Genomic DNA, 24731 nt, shown 5'->3' on the forward strand with positions numbered 1-24731 from the left:
CCACCACTACTCTGGGTTAAGAGTTGACCACCACTACTCTGGGTTTAGAGTTGATCCCAGATCTGTATCTAGGGAAACTTCACCCCAGAGCTTTTGAAATATCCACATTGAGGTTGCAGTAACATTGCAGGTTGAATGGGTTTAGTTCTCTAAACTGAATGGACATGAGTTCAGACTTCAGATAACATGGTACTGAGATAAGTGGATTTTACTATATCAAATTATATTCCATTTTCCTCTGAGCACCACACACTGAGCACATTCGGCCAGAACATTGAATTTGCTGTAGCCCCCCTCTCCCTGGTTACAATCCATATTCTCTCTCTCTCTAAGTGTAGATTATATGATCAATATATGACTAATGCTAAACCTTTTTCTCGACACAACTAGCTTTCTTTAGTTACCTTAGTTCATCTTGAAACAAAATAGTATTTTTCTGCCAGTTAATGCATCAGTAAATAGGCTGCCAAGTTTGGATTAGTGTTAATATACTTGTCAACTAAACGTGTGTGACAGATACAGATGGAAAGGGACAGGTAATGGTAGAGCTGAGAGAGAAGCAGAGAGACAAGCAGAGAGAGAGAGATTACTGACCAGGAGCTCTATAAGAAACTTCAGGCTCTCAAATTTAAAAAGGCATGCGGACCTGATGGAATCCTAAATCAGATGCTCAAACTGGGTACCCTAGTGGTTAGGGTAGCCTAGTGGTTAGAGCATTGGACTAGTAACCGGAAGGTTGCAAGTTCAAATCCCTGAGCTGACAAGGTACAAATGTGTTGTTCTGCCCCTGAACGGGCAGTTAACCCTCTGTTCTTAACTGACTTGCCTAGTTAAATAAAGGTTAAAACATATATACATATATAATAATAATAATAAACCCACTAGTGCAAACTTTCAATTGGCTATATCAAAATGGTTTAATTTGATCCTGGGTGTAGGTTATTTCCCTGACATCTGGAATCAAGGACTCATAACCCCAATCTTTAAGAACGGAGACAAATTTGACTCTAACAATTACAGAGGCATTTGTGTGAACAGTAACTTGGGGAAGGTTTTCTGTAGTATTATAAATGTAAGAGTTCTAAACTTCCTTAATAAGCACAATGTCTTGAATAAAAGCCAAATTGGAGTTATACCAAAACATCGCACAACTGATCATATTTACACCCTACACATCCTGATAGATAAACATGTCCACCAAAATAATACCAAAATATACATATATATCATTGACTTCCAAAAAGCATTTGATTCTATTTGGCATACAGGACTGTTGTACAAAGTTATTGAAAGTGGTGTAGGGGGTAAAACATATGACATAATTAAATCAATGTATACTGAAAATACGTGCAGCATTAAAATTGGTAAGAAAATAACAGAATTCTTTAACCAGGGGCGGGGCCTTCGTCAGGGTTGCAATCTGAGCCCTGCACTCTTCAATATTTACATTAACTAATTGGCCACTATTCTAGAAAAATCCTCAGCCCCTGGTGTTAGTCTCCACAATTCAGAAATGAAATGCCTACTCTTCGCAGATGACCTATGCCTGCTGTCACCCACAGCACATGGCCTACAGCAGAGCCTGGACCTGCTAGAGCAGTACTGCCAGACCTGGGCCCTGGCAGTAAACCCCAAAAATACTAAAATAATGATTTTCCAGAGAAGATCCAGATCTCAGGGAATTAGACTAAAGTTCTCAATTTGTACAAAATATATAGAGTACTGCACACACTACAATTACTTAGGTTTAAAAATAAGCTCAACTGGACACCTTAATGAGGCATTGAATGAGCTGATAGAGAAAGCACGCAGGGCATTCTACGCCATTAAAAAGCAAATTCAAATTGAAATACCTTTGGCTAAAACGAATTGAATATGTCATTGAACCAATTGCACTTTATGGCAGTGAGGTGTGGGGTCCACTTGCAAAACAAGATTTCATCAAATGGGACAAACACCCAATTGAAACCCTGCATGCAGAGTTCTGTAAGAGTATCCTACATGTCCAGAGGAAATCTACAAACAATGCATGCAGGGCAGAATTAGGCCAATATCCACTCATAATAAAAACTCAAAAAAGAGCAATTAGGTTTTGGAAACATCTAAAATACAGTGACCCCCTCTCATATCATTACCAAGCCCTGCAATGCCAAGAGCTGAGCAAAGAAAAGAGTCCCCTCATCCAGCTGGTCCTGGGGCTGAGTTCACAAACTTGTTCTACTAACGCACTGAAGCCTCAGGACCAGAACATCCAATCAATCAGGATAAACCAAATTACAACACAGTCAAAACAAAACTATATTGCTTATTGGGAAACACAAGCACAAACACAAAGCAAAATGCAGTACTATCTGGCCCTAAATCGACAGTACACTGTGGCTAAATATTTGACCATGGTTACTGATCAAAACTTTAGAAAAACCTTGACAAAGTACAGGCTCAGTGAGCACAGCCTTGCCATTGAGAAGGGCAGACACAGGAAAACCTGGCTCCCTGTAGAGGAAAGGCTGTGCAACCGCTGCACAACAGCAGAAGAGACGGAGCTGCATTTCCTGACAAAATGTTAAAAATAAAAAAGATAAAAAATTAGAGAGTGTCATTTTCCAAAATGTGAAACCCTTATTCAAGGTTTGAAAGACCTCTCTGATGAGGATAGGCTACCCATCCTGTTGGGGGAGGAAGCAGAGAGCTGTGGGTTGGCAGCACACTACATTGCTGCCTGCCATAAGTTGAGGGACAGTGTCTGACAGACCAATCATCCTGCACATGTATTCTACTGTATGCTTATTGTTATTGTTGAATGTATGGTTATTTTGACCCTTGGTTATTGTTGTTACTGTTGTCCCGTTGACAATTTTGATTCTCATTTTTATTTATTTTTATATTGTAAATATCCTAAATAAGCTTTGGCAATATGTACATTGTTACGTCATGCCAATAAAGCGAATTGAATTGAATTCAGAGAGAGAGAGAGAGAGAAACAGAGAGAGAGAGAGAGAGAAACAGAGAGAGAGAAACAGAGAGAGAGAGAGAGAGAGAAACAGAGAGAGAGAAACAGAGAGAGAGAGAAAAACAGAGAGAGAGAGAGAGAGAGAGAGAGAAAGAGAAGCAAGTAGTAACAGTTAGAGTTTATTGATTATTGCTCCCTATTTTTGTTTTTGACAAGCTGACAGCAACAAGTAGAGAGAGACATAGGGTTGTTTTGAAACAGATCTCTCTCTCTACCTCCTCTCTCTCCCCTGCCCTGTCTCTCCCCTGCCCTCTCTCTCTCTTCCTCCTCTCTCTCCCCTGCCCTGTCTCTCTCTCTCCTCTCTCTCCCCTGCCCTGTCTCTCTACCTCCTCTCTCTCCCCTGCCCTCTCTCTCTACCTCCTCTCTCTCCCCTGCCCTCTCTCACTCTCCCTCCTCTCTCTCCCCTGCCCTGTCTCTCTCTCTCCTCTCTCTCCCCTGCCCTGTCTCTCTACCTCCTCTCTCTCTCTCCCCTGCCCTGTCTCTCTACCTCCTCTCTCTCCTCCTCTCTCACCTCCTCTCTATCCCCTTCCCTCTCTCTCTCTTCCTCCTCTCTCTCCCCTGCCCTGTCTCTATCTCTCCTCTCTCTCCCCTGCCCTGTCTCTCCCTCCTCTCTCTCCCCTGCCCTCTCTCTCCCCTGCCCTGTCTCTCTACCTCCTCTCTCTCCCCTGCCCTGTCTCTCTACCTCCTCTCTCTCCCCTGCCCTGTCTCTCTACCTCCTCTCTCTCCCCTGCCCTCTCTCACTCTCCCTCCTCTCTCTCCCCTGCCCTCTCTCTCTCCCTCTTCTCTCTCCCCTGCCCTGTCTCTCTACCTCTTCTCTCTCCCCTGCCCTGTCTCTCTCCCTCTCTCATCCTCTCTCTCCCCTGCCCTCTCTCTCTCTCCCTCCTCTCTCTCCCCTGCCCTCTCTCACTCTCCCTCCTCTCTCTCCCTGCCCTCTCTCGCGCTCCCTCCTCTCTCTCCCCTGCCCTGTCTCTCTCCCCTGCCCTGTCTCTCTACCTCCTCTCTCCCCTGCCCTCTCTATCTCTCCCTCCTCTCTCTCCCCTGCCCTCTCTCTCTCACCCTCCTCTCTCTCCCCTGGCCTCTCTCTCTCTCCCTCCTCTCTCTCCCCTGGCCTCTCTCTCCCTCCTCTCTCGCCCTCCTCTCTCTCCCCTGCCCTCTCTCGCCCTCCTCTCTCTCTCCCTGCCCTCTCTCCTTCCCCTGCGCTCTCCCTCCTCTCTCTCTCCCTCCTCTCTCTCCCCTGCCCTCTCTCTGTTCTGTCTCTCCCTCCTCTCTCTCCCCTGCCCTCTCTCTCTCCTCTCTCTCCCTCCTCTCTCTCCCCTGCCCTCTCTCTCTCCTTGCTCTCTCTCCCTCCTCTCTCTCCCTCCTTTCTCCCCTGCCCTCTCTGTCACTCCTCTCTCTCCCTGCCCTCTCTCTCTCTCTCCCTCCTCTCTCTCCCCTGCCCTCTCTCTGTCCTGTCTCTCCCTCCTCTCTCTCCCCTGCCCTCTCTCTCTCCTCTCTCTCCCTCCTCTCTCTCCCCTGCCCTCTCTCTCTCCTTGCTCTCTCTCCCTCCTCTCTCTCCCTGCCCTCTCTCTCCCTCCTTTCTCCCCTGCCCTCTCTGTCACTCCTCTCTCCCCTGCCCTCTTTCTCTACCTCCTCTCTTTCTCTCTCTCTCTCTCTCTCTCTCTCTCCTCTCCTTCTCTCTCTCTCTCTCTCTCTCTCTCTCTCTCTCTTTCTCTCTCTTGCTCTACTCTTGCTGAGTCTAATGTGTTATCAGATGTACAGTGGTAGCAGAGGGGGAGTGACACACATGTAGAGAACAGACCCAGCATTGAGCTCCGTCTATCCCCACTGAGGCAGCCTCTCGCTGGGGGAGCGGAGGCCCGGGAGCTGCCTGTCCTGGAAGTCAGCCAACCACCCAATCAATTGAACCTGGAGTCAATAGAACCAAGGGGAGAAATTGTTCTAACTCCTTGACGGAATCTTAACCTTAGAAGGTCTAACAGAAAAAGTGGAAAGATCTCCTACGAGATCTTCAGTTCCCTCACCACTTCTCTATCTCTCCCTCTGTCACCTGTCACCCCTTGTTACTTCAAACACAACCTCTACCTGTCCCTCTTTCCCACTCCCTCATCCATCCTTACTTTCCTCTATCCTCCGGTGCTCCAATACATGGAAGGATTCTGTCCGTTTTCTTTCTTTCTTTCTTTCTGAAAGGAGCATTTGCGTCAGCCAGCCAATCAACTGATTCACGGCACTTCTGAAGGGGGGGGGTGCTCGGTTCATTGCGTCAGCCAGCCAGCCAACTGAATCACGGCACTTCTGAAGGAGGGTGCTCGGTTAATTTTAGTGGCTGACCCACTTCCATGTGAATGAAAGAAAAACATATACAACGTCCTATTTATTTATACTCTCTGTAGAAGGGCCGGGGCCCGAATCAGTTGGAGGGAACCTTAACCTAGTAGTGTAAGAGCACCTCCTGCACCATACTGTGATCAGAAAGGAGGAAGCCCTCCTTAAAACAGCAAACGCAGAGTTCCAGTGTTGTTAGCTTTTGGTTCAACTTTACCTTGAATGTATACTGTGTTATACTTACATTAGATTTCAAACAGATTTTTTCTGCACAAAAATATCTACAAATGTGTTGTGGAGACACTGAGCAATGGTTGTGTAAACATCTTTGTGCAGACATGTCAGTTGTATCATAACCCATTGTGTCAAATTCTTTGTACATCAGTTGTACAACCTGAGTGTGTACAGGGGCCTAGTCAATGACTACTGTGCTTTTTACAACACCTGTACAGTATAATAGTTTCTCTGTACTAAGGCCAAATCCCCTTGATGCGTTGCTATATTCTAAACTTTATGTAAAAGAGTTATGTGTAATTAGTTTAACATTTTTCTTCAGGAAAATTACTCTTTCTGATATTCTGTTTTATCACGTGTGTGTGTGTGTGTGTGTGTGTGTGTGTGTGTGTGTGTGTGTGTGTGTGTGTGTGTGTGTGTGTGTGTGTGTGTGTGTGTGTGCTGAGCACCATTTGTCCCCCCAAAGAAGAGGGTTAAATCACTTCCCCCTTCCTGTTGCAGCTGGAGACACACACACATAAAAACACTACACTACACACACACACACACATAAAAACACCTCAATACACACACACACACACACACACACACACACACACACACACACACACACACACACACACACACACACACACACAGAGTTCAAAGCGACGACCTGGAGCAGTCTTACGGCATCAGTGGAACAAAGGCAGGATTCATACTACTAAACTTGCTAAGGTCAGCTTCTAAAAAAAACTCTCAGCCGCCCAGTTCCAGAATATGGCAGTAAATGAGCTGCTGTTTTGGTGCCGATCTCCGCTCTGGCCTCTCTAGGTAGAAGTTGCCCTCAGGCATAGATCTAGGACCAGCTTACCACTTTTTAGAATTCTAACCGTAACCATTTGAGGAGAAGCAGCTAACATGACCATAGATCAGTGGGGAAACGTCATCCTACTCCACACTGAACCACAACTCTACATGGCAGCATAACTGTAATACACTTCAGATACATCCCAAGTGGCAACTTATTCCCTACAGAGTGCACTTAGCCATAGGGCTCTGGTCAAAAGTAGTGCACTATGTAGGAAATAATAAGGGAATGGGGTGCCATTTGGGACCCAGCCTTACATACACTTTGGATGCAATCTTACATCCATGTTAGCTGCACTACCAGCACTAGCTAATGCAACCCAGCCCCATTGGTCATTAGAGTCCTATTACAGCCAGTGGACTCTTCATCGTCACTCAGAGTCCATCAGAGCTCTTCCTGTCTGTAAGGCATATAATGAACCTATCATAATCCCCATCAACACTGCTCTGTCTGCCTGACAGTTTGTCTTCGTCCCAAATGGCATCCTATTTCTTGTGTAGTGCACTACTTTTGACCAAGGGTTTCCCATAGGGCTCTGGTCAAAAGTAGTGCACTATATCAGGAACAGTGTGCCATTTGGGCCACATCCTGTCTGTCTGTCAGGCTATTCATCCATGCCTGTTTGTCTCCCCTAGGGCTTAAGGGCCCTACACACCTCACGCAAACTACAGAAACGCAGTGACAGAAGTGTTGTTTTTTACACGTAGTTCTACGTAATTTCGTGTGGCAACATTTTTGGAGTGGACCATATATGTCGCTCCGTCACTCTGTTTGTGTGAAGTGTGTAGTGGTCTTTAGACTGGGAGGATGACCTAATGCTGATAGAGAGAGAGAAGTGAGTGCCTCTGGGATTGGGGGCTGAGGGGGGGTTGATTTAAGTTGATTTTAGAACACTCCCGAATGGAACATTCCAATTAGTGATGTCATAAAGGGCTGCCAACCGACTAGAGTTCATTTGACCTGGAACGTCAGAATAGAATACTTGGATAACGGTAAGGAAATGCAACTCATGTCAAAGGTCTAACCCTGGTTAGCAAGCACACACACAAAAACACACACACGCACTCTAGTTAACCTTTGAACGGCGTGTTTTTGACAGCATTCACTCACACCCTCACTCCTGACTGCGGACAGTAAATTCTGCTGAGCCAGGAAGAAGCAAGCGTTTTTTCTTATTTTTATTCTCCCCTTCCACCAAATCCCCAGTCCTCCAGTGGGTTTATAGGCAGTCCTTGTGTATTCATTCACCAGAGACTAGGGTTTTTTCCCTCTATAGGAATAGAGGAAGAGGGACGTCTTTATGAGGGGTAATTCTATCTGACAGTGGAGGGGAAAGGAGAGGAGGGGAGAGAGGAGGGGAGGAGGAGAGAGGGGAGGAGAGGAGGGGAGAAGAGGGGGGAGAGGAGGGGGGAGAGGAGAGAGAAGGGGAGAGGAGGGGAGAGGAGGGGAGAGGGGAGGAGAGGAGGGGAGGAGGGGAGAGGAGAGGAGGGGAGAAGAGGGGGGAGAGGAGAAAGGAGGGGAGAGGAGGGGGGAGAGGAGAGAGGAGGAGGGGAGATGAGAGGGGAGGAGAGGAGGGGAGAAGAGAAGAGAAGAGGGGGGAGAGGAGGGGAGATGAGGGGAGAGGGGAGGAGAGGAGGGGAGGAGGGGAGAGGGGAGGAGAGGAGGGGAGAAGAGGGGGGAGAGGAGGGGGGAGAGGAGAGAGAAGGGGAGAGGAGGGGAGAGGAGGGGAGGAGGGGAGAGGGGAGGAGAGGAGAGGAGGGGAGAAGAGGAGAGAGGAGGGGGGAGAGGAGAGAGGAGGAGGGGAGATGAGGGGAGAGGGGAGGAGAGGAGGGGAGAAGAGGGGGGAGAGGAGGGGGGAGAGGAGAGAGGAGGGGAGAGGAGGGGAGAGGGGAGGAGAGGAGGGGAGAGGAGGGGAGAGGGGAGGAGAGGAGGGGAGAAGAGGGGGGAGAGGAGAGAGGAGGGGAGAGGAGGGGGGAGAGGAGGGGGAGAGGAGAGAGGAGGAGGGGAGATAGGGGAGAGGGAGGAGAGGAGGGGAGAAGAGAAGAGGGGGGAGAGGAGGGGAGATGAGGGGAGAGGGGAGGAGAGGAGGGGAGGAGGGGAGAGGGGAGGAGAGGAGGGGAGAAGAGGGGGGAGAGGAGGGGTGAGAGGAGAGAGAAGGGGAGAGGAGGGGAGAGGGGAGAAGAGGGGAGGAGAGGAGGGGAGGAGGGGCGAGGGGAGGAGAGGAGGGGAGAAGAGGGGGGAGGAGGGGGGAGAGGAGAGAGGAGGAGAGAGGAGGGGAGAGGAGGGGAGAGGAGGGGAGAGGGGAGGAGAGGGAGGAGGGGAGGGAGTACACAATGGCAGAATACTTACCACTGTGACGGACTCTAAATTAAGAAAATCCTTGACTATGTACAGATTCAGTGAGCATAGCCTTGATAGCATTGAGAGAGGCCGCCGTAGTCAGACTATGTGCCCATTGCACACAAAATGAGGTGGAAACTGAGCTACACTTCCAAACCTCCTGCTAAATGTATGACCACATTAGAGACACATATTTCCCACAGATAACACAGACCCACAAAGAATTTGAAAACAAATTAAACATTGATAAGCTCCCATATCTGTTAGGCGAAATACCGCAGTGTGCAGTCACAGCAGCAAGGTTTGTGGCCCGTTGCCATGAGAAAGGGGAACCATTGGAGCACAAACAACATTGTAAATACAACCTATATTTATCTGTTTATTTATTTTCCCTTTCATACTTCAACTACTTGCACATTCTTACAACACTGTACATAGCCAATAATATTACATTTTAAATGTTAAACTTTTGTGATCTTAACTAAGGTTTCCCTTGTTTATTTCCCTTTTGTTTATTGTCTAGATCTTCAGTTTCTTGGCAATTTCTCGCATGGAACAGCCTTAATTTCTCATAACAAGAATAGACTGACAAGTTTCAGAAGAAAGTCTTAGTTCCTGGCTGTTTTGAGCCTGTAATCGAACCCACAAATGCTGATGCTCCAGATACTCAACTAGTCACAAGAAGGCCAGTTTTATTGCTTCTTTAATCAGCACAACCGTTTTCAGCTGTACTAACATAATTGCAAAAGGGTTTTCAAATGATCAATTAGCCTTTTAAAATTATAAACTTGGATTAGCTAACACAACGTGCCATTGGAACACAGGAGTGATGGTTGCTGATAATGGGCCTCTGTACGCCTATGTAGATATTCCATAAAAAATCAGCCGTTTCCAGGTACAATAGTCATTTACAACATTAACAATGTCTACACTGTATTTCTGATCAATTTGATGTTATTTTTGTGGACAAATAGGTGCTTTTCTTCAAAAAACAAGGACATTTCTGGCTAATCCCAAACTTTTGAAAGGTAGTTTATGTTTCCAATGCCAATAAAACCCTTTGAATTTGTAAGGACCGACGCTGGAGTTGAGAAGCAGGTACGGGGAGTCAGACAAGGAACAAGACAGGAACAGTGCCAGCACACGGGTAACAAAACAACAAACTAATGTTGATGTGGAAGCGGGGAACAGAGCTGGGGGACAGACAGATATAGGGAAGGAAATAACAGGTGATTGAGTCCAGGTAAGTCCAAATGATCACTGATGCGCGTGACGAGGGAAGCTGGTGTGCGTAATGATGGTGGCAGATGTGAGTAATGCTTCGGAGCCCCGCCGCCCTTGAGCGCCAGGGGGGGAAGAGCGGGAGCAGGCGTGACAGAATTGAATTGAGAGAGAGTGTGTCGTTGGGAGAGAGGGGAAGTGTATTTATGAAAAAGTAAGTTAAGAGATACGGAGAGAAGGAGGAGGACGTTGGTCTGGGAATGTATTATGGATTGAGAGACTGAAGGAAGACGAGGAGACAGAGAGAGGTGGCAGTGGGGGAGAGAAGAAGGAAAAATAGGGTTGGTGTTGTGGTGCATTGTGGGGCAGTTGTCCTGACCACACTGTCCAATGGCACTCTATTCCCTACATAGTGCACTAATTTTGACCTGAGCTCTATCTCACTGATGTGTACTATATAGACAATATGGTGTCATTTGGGACGCAATTCTGACTCCTGATGCGCGCTGCGTGGCTTTCAGGGCCGTCTGGCTGTCAGCCAATGACAGGCTACAGAATCAGTGCCACTTCAGTTCAGTGTGTCAGTGCGCACAGCCAGGGAAGGGAGGAGGGAGAGAGAGAGAGAGCGAAGGAGGAGGCAGACAGGGAGAGAGGAGATAGAGAGCATGAGGGAGGGAGGAGATGTAGCTAGGAAGGGAAGTATTAAGAATAGAGAGCGAGAGAGAGAGAGAGAGAGAGAGAGAGAGAGAGAGAGAGAGAGAAAGCGAAGGAGGCAGGCAGACAGGCAGGCATGGAGAGAAGAGAAGGGGGAAGCGGGAGGAGAGTCAAGAACCAGCATTGCATCTACCTGCAAACACAGTACTACCCTGCACCACTCCCTACTGCCACTGCAGCATTTATCAATGACATTCTCACAGAGACACAGACGAAGAAACAGCCCTTTCCCCACCCTATCATACATACAGTGTTTGGTTCTTCTATCTTATACACAATATATTACAATAATATTCAAATAATATACTGTATTCTCTTTGACAGATACAATAACATTTACAGGACATAATATGAAGCCTAATATGGAAATGCACCTCACATATTTGTATTTTATTTTGCCCGGACACATTTTATATCAGATAGAAGAGTTGAATAAATACATATTGATGAGGCAGCTGTCAAAATCTATAACGTCACCTTTCTCATCACTTCTCAGAGAGCTGTGCCTCTGGCTATCATCTCTGTGTTCCAAATGGCACCATTTTCACTATATAGTGCACTACCCTACGGGCCCTGGTGAAAAGTACTGCACTATGTAGGGAATATGGTTCCATTTGGGACACATGATATATCATCACTTCACACTGTACTTCACAACACTGTAGGCCTAAACACTATCTTGTTGTCTTGTTTTCCATTTCATTTAAGCTGTCATGTTTTTCTCCATACAAATCAATGGATAAGAAAAAATATAAAGCTTACTGTGAAATAACTAGTGTTGTATCATCTAGCATTGAGAACATAGCGATAGTACTAGAATTGCTCCTTAAATGTTTTCCTTTATGTAACCTTGAATAAGGCTAGTAAGTCTGGGTCAGAGACTGGTGTCTGGTGATATGGCTGCAACGCATACACACACACACACACACACACACACACAGCATGTAATGCATTATAACTCAGCCAGTGTTGTGTTAAGTAAAGTTGGTCATAAACTAAGGCTCTACCTATAACCTAGTTTTACTACTGCTGTAACCCACGGCCATCAAATAATATTCAATTATGTCACAGCAGCATACCAGCCCTGCTTGTGTGTCTTCTGTGTGTCAGACAAAGTATCTCTGCCTGTCCATCTTTCTTCCTCTCTCTCTCTCTCTATGTATTTCTCTCTCTCTCTCTCTCTCTCTGTCTGTCTCTCTGTCTCTCTCTGTCTGTCTCTCTGCCTCTCTCTCTCTGTCTGTCTCTCTGCCTCTCTCTCTATCCTGTGACATAATGATTCCTCTGACGTGACGTTTCCTGTGACCTGAGGCATCTGCTGCCCTTTAATATGTAACTGCAGCCAACTGTGTCACTATGTCACTATGTCACTAAGCAGGTGGTTGAGAGGACTGATTAAGCCCTGTCCAGCTAGGTCACTCTCTCTCTCTCTCTCTCTCTCTGTTTAACTCTCTCTCTCTCTGTTTAACTCTCTCTCTCTCTCTCTCTCTCTGTTTAACTCTCTCTCACCTATCTCTTTTTTCTGTCTATCTTTACACTATGCCTTTCTCTATTCTTTTTCTGTCCTTGTCGCACTCACCTTTTTTTTTCCCTCCCTCGCCCCTCTCTCCTCTCTCTCTCTCTGTCAATTCAATTTCAATTAAATTCTCTCTCTCTTTCTCTCTCTGTTTATATCTTCTCTGTCCCTCTCTTTCCCCCTCTATCTCACTCTATCCCCCACCCCACCCCGCCCTCTATCTCACTCTATCCCCCACCCCCACTCTATCTCACTCTATCCCCCACCCCGCCCTCTATCAATTCAATTCAATTCAAGGGGCTTTATTGGCATGGGAAACATGTGTTAACATTGCCAAAGCAAGTGAGGTAGATAATATACAAAAGTGAAATAAACAATAAAAATTAACAGTAAACATTACACATACAGAAATCTATCCCCCCACCCCCACCCTCTATCTCACTCTACCCCCCTCCCCCACCTCTCTCTCTATACCCCCACCCTGCCCTCTCTCACTCTACCCCCCTCCCCCACCTCTCTCTCTATACCCCCACCCTGCCCTCTCTCTCTCTATCCCCCCACCCCGCCCTCTCTCTCGCTCTCTCTCTATGGCCCCACCCCCACCCTCTCTCTCTCTCTGCAGCAATCAGCCAGTCAGCCAGTCAGTCAGACAGTGCAGTAGCTTAAAGTCCAGCCTATGTGCTACAGACAGCTCTGTTCTGGGTCAGCTTGGGCTAATCTCATCTTCCTTTCATTAAAATACCAACGGCTAACGGCTAACAGCTAACCACCACTAAGCAGCTGGGTGGCTTTGTGTGCCGAACAGCACAGCGAATATCAGTAGCATTACCCCAGGAACTGTCTGTCTGTCTATTGGTCTATTGAGGCTAGAAAGAGGAACACAGGTGTCTTAGCTCCAGAGAGAGGGCTGAATAGGTGCAAACAAATCAACAATTCAGTTCAGTACAATATAGAATAGAAAAGAACATCACAAAGATCCCACTTATAACAAATTACAACTTGTAAAGCTTGATGAATCCTTCATAAACCCTTTTAGAAGACCTATATGTTGAAAAAATATAGACAGTACCAGTCAAAAGTTTGGACACACCTACTCATTCAAGGATTTTTCTTTATTTTTACTCTTATGTACATTGTAGAATAACAGTGAAGACATCAAAATGATGAAATAACACACATGGGATCATGTAGTAACCCAAGAAGTGTTAAACAAATCAAAATATATTTTATATTTGAGATTCTTCAAAGTAGCCACCCTTTGCCTTGATGACAGCTTTGCACACTCTTGGCATTCTCTCAACCAGCTTCATGAGGTAGTCACCTGGAATGCATTTCAATTAACATGTGTGCCTTGTTAAGTTCATTTGTGGAATTTCTTTCCTTCTTAATTCATTTGAGCCAGTTAGTTGTGTTGTGACAGGGGTGGAAATACAGAAGGTAGCCCTATTTGGTAAAAGAACAAGTCCATATTATGGAAAGAACAGCTCAAAAAAGCAAAGAGAAATGACAGTCCATCATTACTTGAAGACATGAAGGTCAGTCAATCCGGAAAAATCAAAGAGCTTTTAAAGTTTCTTCAAGTGTAGTCGCAAAAAACATCAAGCGCTATGATGAAACTGGCTCTCATGAGGACCGCCACAGGAAAGGAAGACTCAGAGTTACCTCTGGTGCAGAGGATACATTCATTAGAGTTAACTGCACCTCAGATTGCAGACCAAATGAACCCAGCAAAAAAATAAACGTCCCTTTTTCAGGAACCTGTCTTTCAAAGGTAATTCGTAAAAATCCAAATAACTTCACAGATCTTCATTGTAAAGGGTTTAAACACTGTTTCCCGTTATTGTTCAATGAACCATAAACAATTAATACACATGCACCTGTGGAACGGTAGTTAAGACACTAACAGCTTACAGACGGTAGGCATTTAAGGTCACAGTTATGAAAGCTTAGGACACCAAAGAGACCTTTCTACTGACTCTGAAAAACACCAAAAGAAAGATGGTCTCTGCTCATCTGCGTGAACATGCCTTAGGCATCCTGCAAGGAGGCATGAGGACTATAGATGTGGGCAGGGAAATAAATTGCAATGCCAGTACTGTGAGACGCCTAAGACAGCGCTACAGGGAGACAGGACGGACGCAGATCTGTACATCTGAACATCACACCTGCGGGACAGGTACAGGATGACAACAACAACTGCCCGAGTCACACCAGGAACGCACAATTCCTCCATCAGTGCTCAGACTGTCAATAGGCTGAGAGAGGCTGGACTGAGGGCTTTTAGGCCTGTTGTAAGGCAGGTCTTCACCAGACATCACCGGCAACAATGTCACCTATGGGCACAAACCCACCGTCGCTGGACCAGACTGGACTGGCTAAAAGTGCTCTTCACTGACAATTTGCGGTATTGTCTCACCAGGGGTGATGGTCGGATTTGCGTTTATTGTCGAAGGAATGAGCGTTACACCATAGCCTGTACACTGGAGTGGGATTGAGGTGGAGGGTCCGTCATGGTCTGGGGCAGTATGTCACAGCATCATCGGACTGAGCTTGTTGTCATTGCAAGCAATCTCAACACTGCGTTACAGGGAAGACATCCTCCTCCCTCATGTGGTACCCTTCCTGCAGACTCATCCTGACATGACCCTCCAGCATGACAATGCCACCAGCCATACTGCTCGTTCTGTGCGTGATTTCCTGCAAGACAGGAATGTCAGTGTTCTGCCATGGCCAGCGAAGAGCCCGGATCTCAATCCCATTGAGCACGTCTAGGACTTGTTGTATTGGAGGGTGAGGGCTAGGGCTATTCCCCCCAGAAATGTCCGGGAACTTGCAGGTGCCTTGGTGGAAGAGTGGGGTAACATCTCACAGCAAGAACTGGCAAATCTGGTGCAGTTCATGAGGAGGGGATGCACTGCAGTACTTAATGCAGCTGGTGGCCACACTAGATACTGACTGTTACTTTTGATTTTGACCCCCCCTCCCCCCCTTTGTTCAAGGACACATTATTCCATGTCTGTTAGTCACATGTCTGTGGAACTTGTTCAGTTTATGTCTCAGTTGTTGAATCTTGTTATGTTAATACAAATGTTTACACATGTTAAGTTTGCTGAAAATTAACGCAGTTGAAAGTGAGGGAACGTTTCTTTATTTGCTGAGTTTAAATGCTTCACAGAGTTCAAGTTTTTATTTATTTATTTCACCTTTATTTAACCAGGTAGGCAAGTTGAGAACAACTTCAGTAACAGGCACATCTCAACATCAACTGTTCAGACGAGGCAACGTGAATCAGGCCTTCATGGTCGAATTGCTGCAATTAAACCACTACTAAATGACACCAACAATAAGAAGAGACTTGCTTGTGCGAAGAAACACGAGCAATGGACATTAGATCAGTGGAAATCTGTCCTTTGGTCTGATGAATCCAAATTTGAGATTTTTGGTTCCAACCACTGTGTCTTTGTGAGAATCAAAGTAGATGAACAGATGATCTCTACATGTTTGGTTCCCACCGTGAAGCATGGAGAAGGAGGTGTGATTGTGTGAGGGTGCTTTGCTGGTGACACTGTCTGTAATTTATTTAGAATTCAAGGTACACTTAACTAGTATGGCAACCACAGCATTATGCACGATACACCATCCTATCTGGTTTGTGCTTAGTGGGACTATCATTTGTTTTTCAACAGGACAATGACCCAAAACACACCTCCAGGCTGTGTAAGGGCTATTTGACCAAGAAGGAGAGTGATGGAGTGCTGCATTATATGACCTGGCCTCCACAATCACCCGAACTCAACCCAATTGAGATGGTTTGGGATGAGTTGGACCACAGAGTGGAGGAAAAGCAGCCAACAAGTGCTCAGCATATGTGGGAACTCTTTCAAGACTGTTGGAAAAGCATTCCAGGTGACTAGCTCATGAAGCTGGTTGAGAGAATGCAAAGCTGTCATCAAGGCAAAGGGTGGCTACTTTGAAGAATCTAAAGTATAAAATATATTTTGATTTGTTTACCACTTTTCGGGTTACATGATTCCATATGTGTTATTTCATAGTTTTGATGACTTCACTATTATTCTACAACGTAGAAAATAGTAAAAATAAAGAAAAATTAGTGGTGTGTCCAAACGTTTCACTGGTACTACTGGTATCTTAAAAGGCAACATCAAGCTACAGAGCCTATATACTATGGGTGGAAAATGAATCATGCCACATTTGGCAAAGACCAGATGTAATCACTTTTACCCTGTATATGGTCTGACTTGTATTTTTTTTTAAGCATTTGTGTCGTGCTTATGAAGACATTATGAATGCTATGTAAGCCTTTACAAATGTTTATAGTGCGACCCGTTCAGAGTCATTATTATGTGAAGACATTCAAGTTGGCCTTGGAAATGGTACATTGTCGCTACCCCAGTTTATAATGCTGCCATATTCATGATGAGGGGTATAGGTGTTTGGTGACGTTGCCCTAGACGCTGATCCTGGGTCAGGTTTGCATTTCCCCCACTGATGGTTAAGGTTACCTGAAACTGATCCTAGATCAGTTTCACCTAACCTAGGGGACTAGAGGTGAATGGGTCGACTACTGCTTTGTTTACCTAACAAACTGACATTCATGGGTAGTTTGATCCTGGGGACATACACCACATGGTGTTGTGGTAAAACAGGTTTTCTTAGTGGTAAAATATGCAGTGTGAAGTATATAAGAAACACAATGAACCACGTAGCCGCCATGTAGACTGAACAGAACACTGAAGCTCTCATCACTTTTTATCATCATGTTAATGAAGAAGCACCTTTAATTGGAATCATGTTAATGAAGAAGCACCTTTAATTGGAATCATGTTAATGAAGAAGCACCTTTAATTGGAATCATGTTAATGAAGAAGCACCTTTAATTGGATTCATGTTAATGAAGAAGCACCTTTAATTGGAATCATGTTTCCCTGTTGACTGAATGTCCAGTTTGCTTTTTATTCCCTCCTTGATGGGATTGTGTTGGCAGCATAATATATTTTCTTTACCATTAAAATAGTCCGATCAGCCCATAGACCTGTACTCATACAATTCTAATCTATTTCTATGCCTATATTATTCCAGACCGTGAATGGAGCAGGTGAAAGGACAATATAATGTGTTGAAACAAACCAAATCTTATATAACTAAATTATTATTAATATACAGTAGTATGGGACTTGTGATTTCTGATAGGTGGAAAAAGCTATTATTTTAATGTAATTTTATATTCCTGTAACAATAGCTATTTCTGCCAGGTGGAAAAAGCAATTATTTTAATTTAGTTTTACATTCCATACAATAAATACACGGTCCTTTCCATATCTTCAAGTGGGTCAGATATCACGCACCACGCGTCTATAATGAAATTCCAGATGTTTTAAAGCCAGCATTCAAGCCCCCTAATACAAGACAATGTGACAATGCGACAATGCAACAAAAAAAAAAGAGTGAGGGGGTTGGATTGGGGGGGGTTCCAATATCAAGAGGTTCCCATCCCGCGTTCTCAGGTTCGGAGCGGTTGATTTTAGCATAGCAATTGTGAGCGCAGGGTGAGGTGACAAAGGCGAGTGTTTCTCGTCTCAATGGCTCTGAATTGGTTTGAAATTTCCTTTGTTTTGAAAGAAGCGGCTCCCCCGCTGTCCCCCCTCCCCGCGGGGTCCTTGCCTGGCCAGAAAGGGCACGTTGGTCGCTGGATGCAGAAAGACCTCTCACCCGCCCCTCCTCCCTTCCCAGCTCCCCACCATGCGGCTAACGTTTACATAATGCCACGCAATAAACTGAAATATGCAAACTGACAATAGCTATTGTCATTAGGACTGTATTGTTGGATGATATAGGACCTGTAGAAAATATATATATGTGAAGCTGTTGTGTTCTGTCTCATTGCATATTTTTTTTACGGGGTGAATGATATTCTAGAATCGAAATAACACTGCGCCTTGAATTTGGGGACCTTAATCAGTAGTTTAGCTACTTTACATTTGAGTAATTTAGCAGACGCTCTTATCCAGAGCAATTATGGTTAAATTAAGGGCACAGATCTTTCACCTAATCAGCACGAACCAGCGACCTTTCGGATGCCTGCCCAACCTGCCACCTTTATGACTGTTTAGGCTATTACCATCTTAACTCAATTTCCATCATTCAAACAATAAACACTGTTAATGGACGTTTACTAGACCTGGTATAGCCTATAGCCTATAGTATTATAGGGTATCCTAGCACTAAGCTTTAATATCTGGGCCAGTAGATCTAATGATGTATTGGGTTTTCCCCTAGTTTAGGACGCGGAGTGGTAACTCTATCTTTCGCTGCGCTCTTCACTGGTGTAAACATCCTCAGAAATGAGTGGTGTTTGAACGCAACAATTAATTAATTACCTGCTAGCTGTTGGTTTCAAGTCCCAAGCAAATAGGCAGAGGGACACTGATGTCACGGAGGCAAATGCCTGTCACGATGAGCTTGCCAATTCAGTGCGAGGATGTTTCGAAAATCATTCTACAGCTACAGTTATTGTTAGTGATCATTAAATACATGTGTCATGAGTCATGATAGGCTTCAATGCCAAGAGCTGGCCGACATTTGCAGAGAGAGAAGGAGAGAGGGGAGGGAGAGAGAGAGGGGTCTTGCCAGAGAAAAACAAAACAAAAAGCTCATGTCTGGGCATGCCCTGCAACACACGTTTTTATAAATGGATTTAAAAAAGCTTATCATTTGACATATGATAGTAATATAATGTCTGGGTTTTGGCCTCATAGCATTGACCACTTATAAGTAAACCATTTACATATTTTATGTTTTATATACAATTACGCGCTATGTTTTTTAAAATGATACGTCTCATTTTGACGCATAGACCTATGTGTAAATTGGGTAGTTTGCATATTTATTTTAAAAATAACAAAGCGACGCATGCAATCAGCCGACAAAAGCTTTTTTTTGATTGAAAATGTGCTATTTGACACACAAAGAAAAGCCACATGGGGATATAATAACCGCATGACCTCATTTATTTACATGCGCTTGTAATAAACATGCGGGCGCTCAGGAAGAGACCACTATTTATTGCACAGTAGGCATAAACAACAAAGCTCCTCATGAGGAAGTCGGAATATAAACGCATTTCTTTTCTTATCAAAAAAAGACTGCGTTTTGTTGTAGGGAGACAACAAAGGAGGGAGTACAGGCTATTTCTTTCAGGGACTGGGGAAGCGCTTCTGTGACCTCCCATCCACCGCGCCTGTCCAATCGGTTCCGGCTATGCAAATTCACCAAGCAGCGCCGCACCGACCCTGCCCTGGTGGGTGACGTCATTCGCACATATCCCCCAGTAGTGCTGTCTGGCTCTGCAGCAAGTCAGACAGAACAGAAAAGAGCTGAGTGTGTGAGTCCAGTTGGGAGGGGCTCTGTGAAGGAATATTACCACCGCCGGCGTTCCATCAAAGCTAACCTATAACTCTGGAATAGGCATTTCTGTGCCCTTCTCAAGGCACATTTCGGGAGTCGGGCTCATCAACAAGAAAATAGGTCCCTTTCTGGTAGGGCGGATTGCTTGCACTGATTTTGTAACTGTGAGAGGAGAAAGAAAAAAGCGCACTGATTTGCACCATTGGCTTGAAACCGGTCGGGTGCCCCATTTTCCCATCATCACTCCTTTTCCTACCCAGCTTCCGTGTTTTCCCTCTTTGTCTGCGCTCACTGCTCCAGACTGCAAAAACGCAAAGATGCCTAGCTCACTGTTCGCGGAGATGGAGAGGAATGGGAGCAACCAGGAGAACGCCCTGGACGACCAGAGAGCCCTGCAGTTAGCCCTGGACCAGCTCTCCTTGCTCGGCTTGGACAACGACGAGAACGGGCTATATGACAACGAGTCTAGCCGGAAAAAGAGTGTCAATATGACCGAATGTGTCCCTGTGCCTAGTTCGGAGCATGTAGCTGAAATCGTCGGCAGACAAGGTGAGGAGGTTACTGTATTTGCTTTTCGCTGTTTCTTTGTTAGGATACAATCTTGCAGCTATAGCCAGCAGCTGGCCAGAGTCCATGTTACACTGACTGACTGTAGGTTAGTATAGTCTGGGCGTTAGTTTGCTGTTACACATACGTGCAGAATATGGGTTTCCACCTCCCTTCCACTGCAATATGTCAGTTGTTATCCTCGGCAAAACAAAGGCAAGCGAAGGAATAGTTTGTCTGCTACGGTAGTGATCATATAGACAGGCAGCGCTCTGACGGGGAGTGTTATATTTCCACAAGGGACTCACTCCCTTTGTCATGTTATAACACTCTTGTCCCAGATAGGCTTCTGCCTCAGCCCACGACGCCAGGGATTTTTCAATCCTCGGCTGCTTTCCTCAACTGTTCCCCATTTTTAATTATAATATAGTTACACCTGGAGGCGGCTGGAACAGAACTTTATGCAATTATGCCCGGAAATTGAATCGACCAAGTAGAATTATCTATGTTCATATAATCCCAAGATACATTTTAATTAAATAAAATGTATCTTGACAGTTAGTGGATATTTCCTTTGCATTTCTCCTATCATATGCTGCTGTGCAAAGGGAAAATCATGGATTCTGCACACATCCCCCCACCCATTTACTTGTGCTATTTTTGACCTCATCTGGCATATGGACATGATAGTGTAGAGCATGTGGTTTGAATTTATCCCAGATAAGATAGGGTGAATTGTTTTTCTAGCCTTTGAAATAGCTGAGAATAAAAGCACAAACTCACACATCCCTGCTGTTTCAAGCAGCACATCGACCACATTTCCAAACCAGTCACATGATGTTTTTTGTCCCTCAACATTTTGACATGCACTTACTGTCCCCTTTTCCTGTGTGACCACAGGATGCAAAATCAAAGCCCTACGAGCCAAGACCAACACCTACATCAAGACGCCCGTGCGTGGCGAGGAGCCGGTGTTCGTGGTGACCGGGAGGAGGGAAGATGTCGCTATGGCAAGGAGAGAGATCATCTCTGCGGCTGAGCACTTCTCCATGATCCGGGCCTCCCGGAACAAGAACACAAGCATCAATGGGACAACGGGAGGTGGTACCCCGGCCCCTGGACCCCCCAACCTACCAGGCCAGACCACCATCCAAGTCCGGGTTCCTTACAGGGTTGTTGGGCTGGTCGTGGGTCCCAAGGGGGCCACCATCAAGCGCATCCAGCAGACAACCCACACCTACATCGTGACTCCCAGCCGGGACAAGGAGCCCGTGTTCGAGGTGACGGGCATGCCTGAGAACGTGGACCGTGCTCGGGAGGAGATCGAGGCCCACATCACCATGCGGACTGGTGGCCTCATTGAGCTCCAGGACGAGAACGACTTCCATGCCAATGGCACGGACGTTGGGTTTGACATTCATGGCCACCCCACCCTATGGTCCAAGCCCAGTAACCCGCAGAGCGCTGCCACCACGTCGGGACGCAAACCTTTCTCCAACTACCGCAACGACTCATCATCCTCCCTGGGCAGCGCGTCCACAGACTCCTACTTCGGCACCAACAGCGGCTCGCGCATGGCGGACTACAGCCCCCCCTCCCCGGCGCTCAGCTACACCGCCAGCAACGGCAACAACAACAACAACAACCTGAACATCAACACCAACGGGAATGGCTTTGTCTATGGTGGTGACGTCATCTCGCCCGACTGCACTGACATGACCTTCAGCGACACCTCGCCTGGGTTCAACCCCACGCCGGCCCCGCCCGGCCTCCTCTGGTCCCAGTACGAGCGGGGGATGACTCCCTCCTCCTCATCCTCCAGCTCCCCTACCTCCACCTCCTCTGCCATCTACCCATCAGCCAATGCTTCCACGAACGCCAACGGGATGGCGACGAGCCAGAGGAGGATGAACGGCGGCTGTACCCCCCAGCCCCGCCTGTCTCCGCCCCTCCAAAACAACCACGCCGGAGGACCCACCGATCACCCCCTGGCCCGGAGAGTCCGCAGCGACCCAGGAGGAGGCCCCCGGTGCTTCCACGGGTACCCCAGCTCCAATGGCATGGCCTCTCTGCCCGGGCCCCACCTCCCCGGGGTGCCCTGCGACTCCTCAGCCTCCTCTTCATCCTCTTCCTCCTCCACCAGCCGAAAGGGCAGCCGCGACTGCTCCTTGTGCTTTGAGAGCGAGGTAATTGCAGCTCTGGTGCCCTGTGGCCACAACCTGTTCTGTATGGAGTGTGCCAACCGCATCTGCCAGAGGAGTGAGCCCAAATGCCCCGTGTGCCACACAGGGGTCACTCAGGCCATACGTATATTTTCATAAGACGTTGTCTCTATGACTCTCTGACTATGATGTTATTACCAAGATGAACATTGATTACCAAGATGACCAAGTCTTTCTTGACTGACAATATTACCAAGATGACTGGGTCTTGACTACGATAGCAACAACCACAACTAAAACAAGACTCTTGTTCTGCTTGAAAGGATCCTATTGTATGGGGATATATGTTTGTGTATATACATATGTATGTATAGGAAAGCTGCAGTATCCAAAAAAGGGATAGACAACCCTCATCAGGGCTCCGTCGGAATAGTTTATAACTTACTGTAGCTTGAGGGAGAAAGATATTTTCAACATCTACAAATGCATGTTTAAAATACTCCAGCATAGTAATCAGTAGTCGTAGTAATGAATTGTACACAACATTTATGAAGTTAGGAGAAAGGCAGAAAGGTCTTGGACTGAGGTACTTAAGAGTCATTTGGTCAGACTGTTAGCAGAGAAAAGCCTTCCTGTTTCACTAATGTCGGAGGGAGACAAGTTTGTCAGGACATCGGCTTCTTAAGTTCTTGTAAGGTGAAGATACTGCAGTTTAAGGTCAGCCAACCATGTGAGGGAGTACAACAACATATCCTGCTTATATATGTATAGAATGGGAAAATATTCCATGTCGATGAAAAAGTTGTAATATTAATTACGTTAATACAGATTGAAGTATGTTATTCTTTTTTGACTTGAAAGATTATATTTCGTATTGCAAAGATGTTTACAGATATTTTTTATTTAAGTTCAGTGAACTTTTTTGTAGCTGGGTTCAAATATGTTTTATTTTTTAGTATGACCTTATGGCAATGATCACTGTATTATTTGAATATCACACAGACTGTGGGATGAAATACAAGAACCACAAGGATGTGTATTTACATTTGACAGTATTCTGTTGGGATGGAGTTTTTCTAGGTTCAGCAAAAAATGTCTTTTAAATCGCTTCACCCAGCATATTTTCTATTCAGTAATATAAAGCATATTTTATTCTATATTATTACGAAATGTTGAAATGTATAAAACTTAGTAAGTCAAACAAAAAAGAACAAAAAAACGTTTATGCTTTCTAAAAATTTGTATGAATTAGATTCCAGTGGGACTTACAGACTTCTGTTGCACCACTATAGTTTTAATATTTCTATTTTATTACATTTGTTTACCACTTGTTTATGTATATGTAGGTGCTGTTACTTGAGTGTAAATGTACTTTATTGAGCAAAGTTTAAGAACAAAGTATATTTTATTTTATGATAAAGGGCCTTTAACCTCGCGTCAAATACTAATGTTATATTTGCAGAGACAAGATTTGAAAATGTATCGAGAGTTTTATTTTTCTGACAGTTCTACACGATAAAGTAAAACTTAAGTAACGGTGCTACTTTGTTTAGAAAAATGATTTCTATATAAGTCCAATAAAAAAAAGGGTACAGTCATGAGTTGTCTGCTTCATGTGGTGTTTATATGATGGATGTGAATGTACTACTGTTCTGATGGTTCAGTTTGTTGGAGCATGGGGCTGGCAACACCAGCCGTGTTCAGGAAGGTGAAATGTTTACAGCCTTGCAGACAGAAAAGTTACAAATAGAGCTGATTTGATTAACTTTGTTATCTCACCGTGGGTTAAAATTCATTCGATCGTTTGCTTAAAAAGGAGGCAGGACATAACACACAGTACAAACATAATGAAATAGTGATCCATAATAACAGTGAACCTGATTGCAAACGCTCTACCTTACAGATATCTATCTGAGCGTTCTACACCACTACAGTACATCCTCCTGAACAGGCCCCAGTGTTCAATCAATGTCTGCATGGGTCTCACACTGAACACACACACAGATACCTTAGGTCACTTTGCGTAAAGGCATTTGCTATGCTAATGACCATATTGTTTAGCTGAAACAGACCGTGAAAGATACACTGAGAAAGGGAAGGGTCCTCCACACTGTTTCAGTTGAATGGTTTTCTGCACATTTGACCCCTCTCTCTTCCCTAATGAAGTCAGCCAGAGTGTTGGAGGGACCAACATTATTAGCTTTGGCCTAATTATTTCTCTTGAAGGCAGAGTGAAAGAGAGAGAGAAGAGGCATAAAGAGAGCAGGCAGAGAGAGCAAAAAGAGGGAGAGAGGAGGAAGACAGGAGAGAGAGGGCTGAGTGCGCTGCTCTGTCGCTAATTAGAAATCTTACTGTACTGTATGTGACCTATTCTGGTACAAATTAAGTTGC

At 45.4% G+C, this 24731-nt stretch overlaps 1 protein-coding gene across 1 annotated transcript; it reads left to right on the forward strand.

The window, feature by feature from the left end:
- Positions 1-19524: 19524 nt before the first annotated feature.
- On the forward strand, positions 19525-23938 carry LOC118936663 (RNA-binding protein MEX3B). The gene is made up of 2 exons (XM_036981206.2): positions 19525-20181; positions 21079-23938. Exons 1-2 carry the CDS (start codon positions 19950-19952, stop codon positions 22497-22499), a joined length of 1653 nt encoding a protein of 550 aa, XP_036837101.1. The 5' UTR covers positions 19525-19949; the 3' UTR covers positions 22500-23938.
- Positions 23939-24731: the final 793 nt, after the last annotated feature.

Source organism: Oncorhynchus mykiss, chromosome 6 (assembly GCF_057628025.1).
Source record: "Oncorhynchus mykiss isolate SJ-2025 chromosome 6, ASM5762802v1, whole genome shotgun sequence".
NCBI classification, from domain to species: domain Eukaryota; kingdom Metazoa; phylum Chordata; class Actinopteri; order Salmoniformes; family Salmonidae; genus Oncorhynchus; species Oncorhynchus mykiss.

Coding starts and splice junctions, on each gene's coding strand:
- LOC118936663 (XM_036981206.2), top strand. CDS start 19,950: ATGCCTAGCTCACTGTTCGCGGAGATGGAGAGGAATGGGAGCAACCAG. Junction 20,182..21,078: donor TGAAATCGTCGGCAGACAAG/GTGAGGAGGTTA, acceptor GTGTGACCACAG/GATGCAAAATCAAAGCCCTA.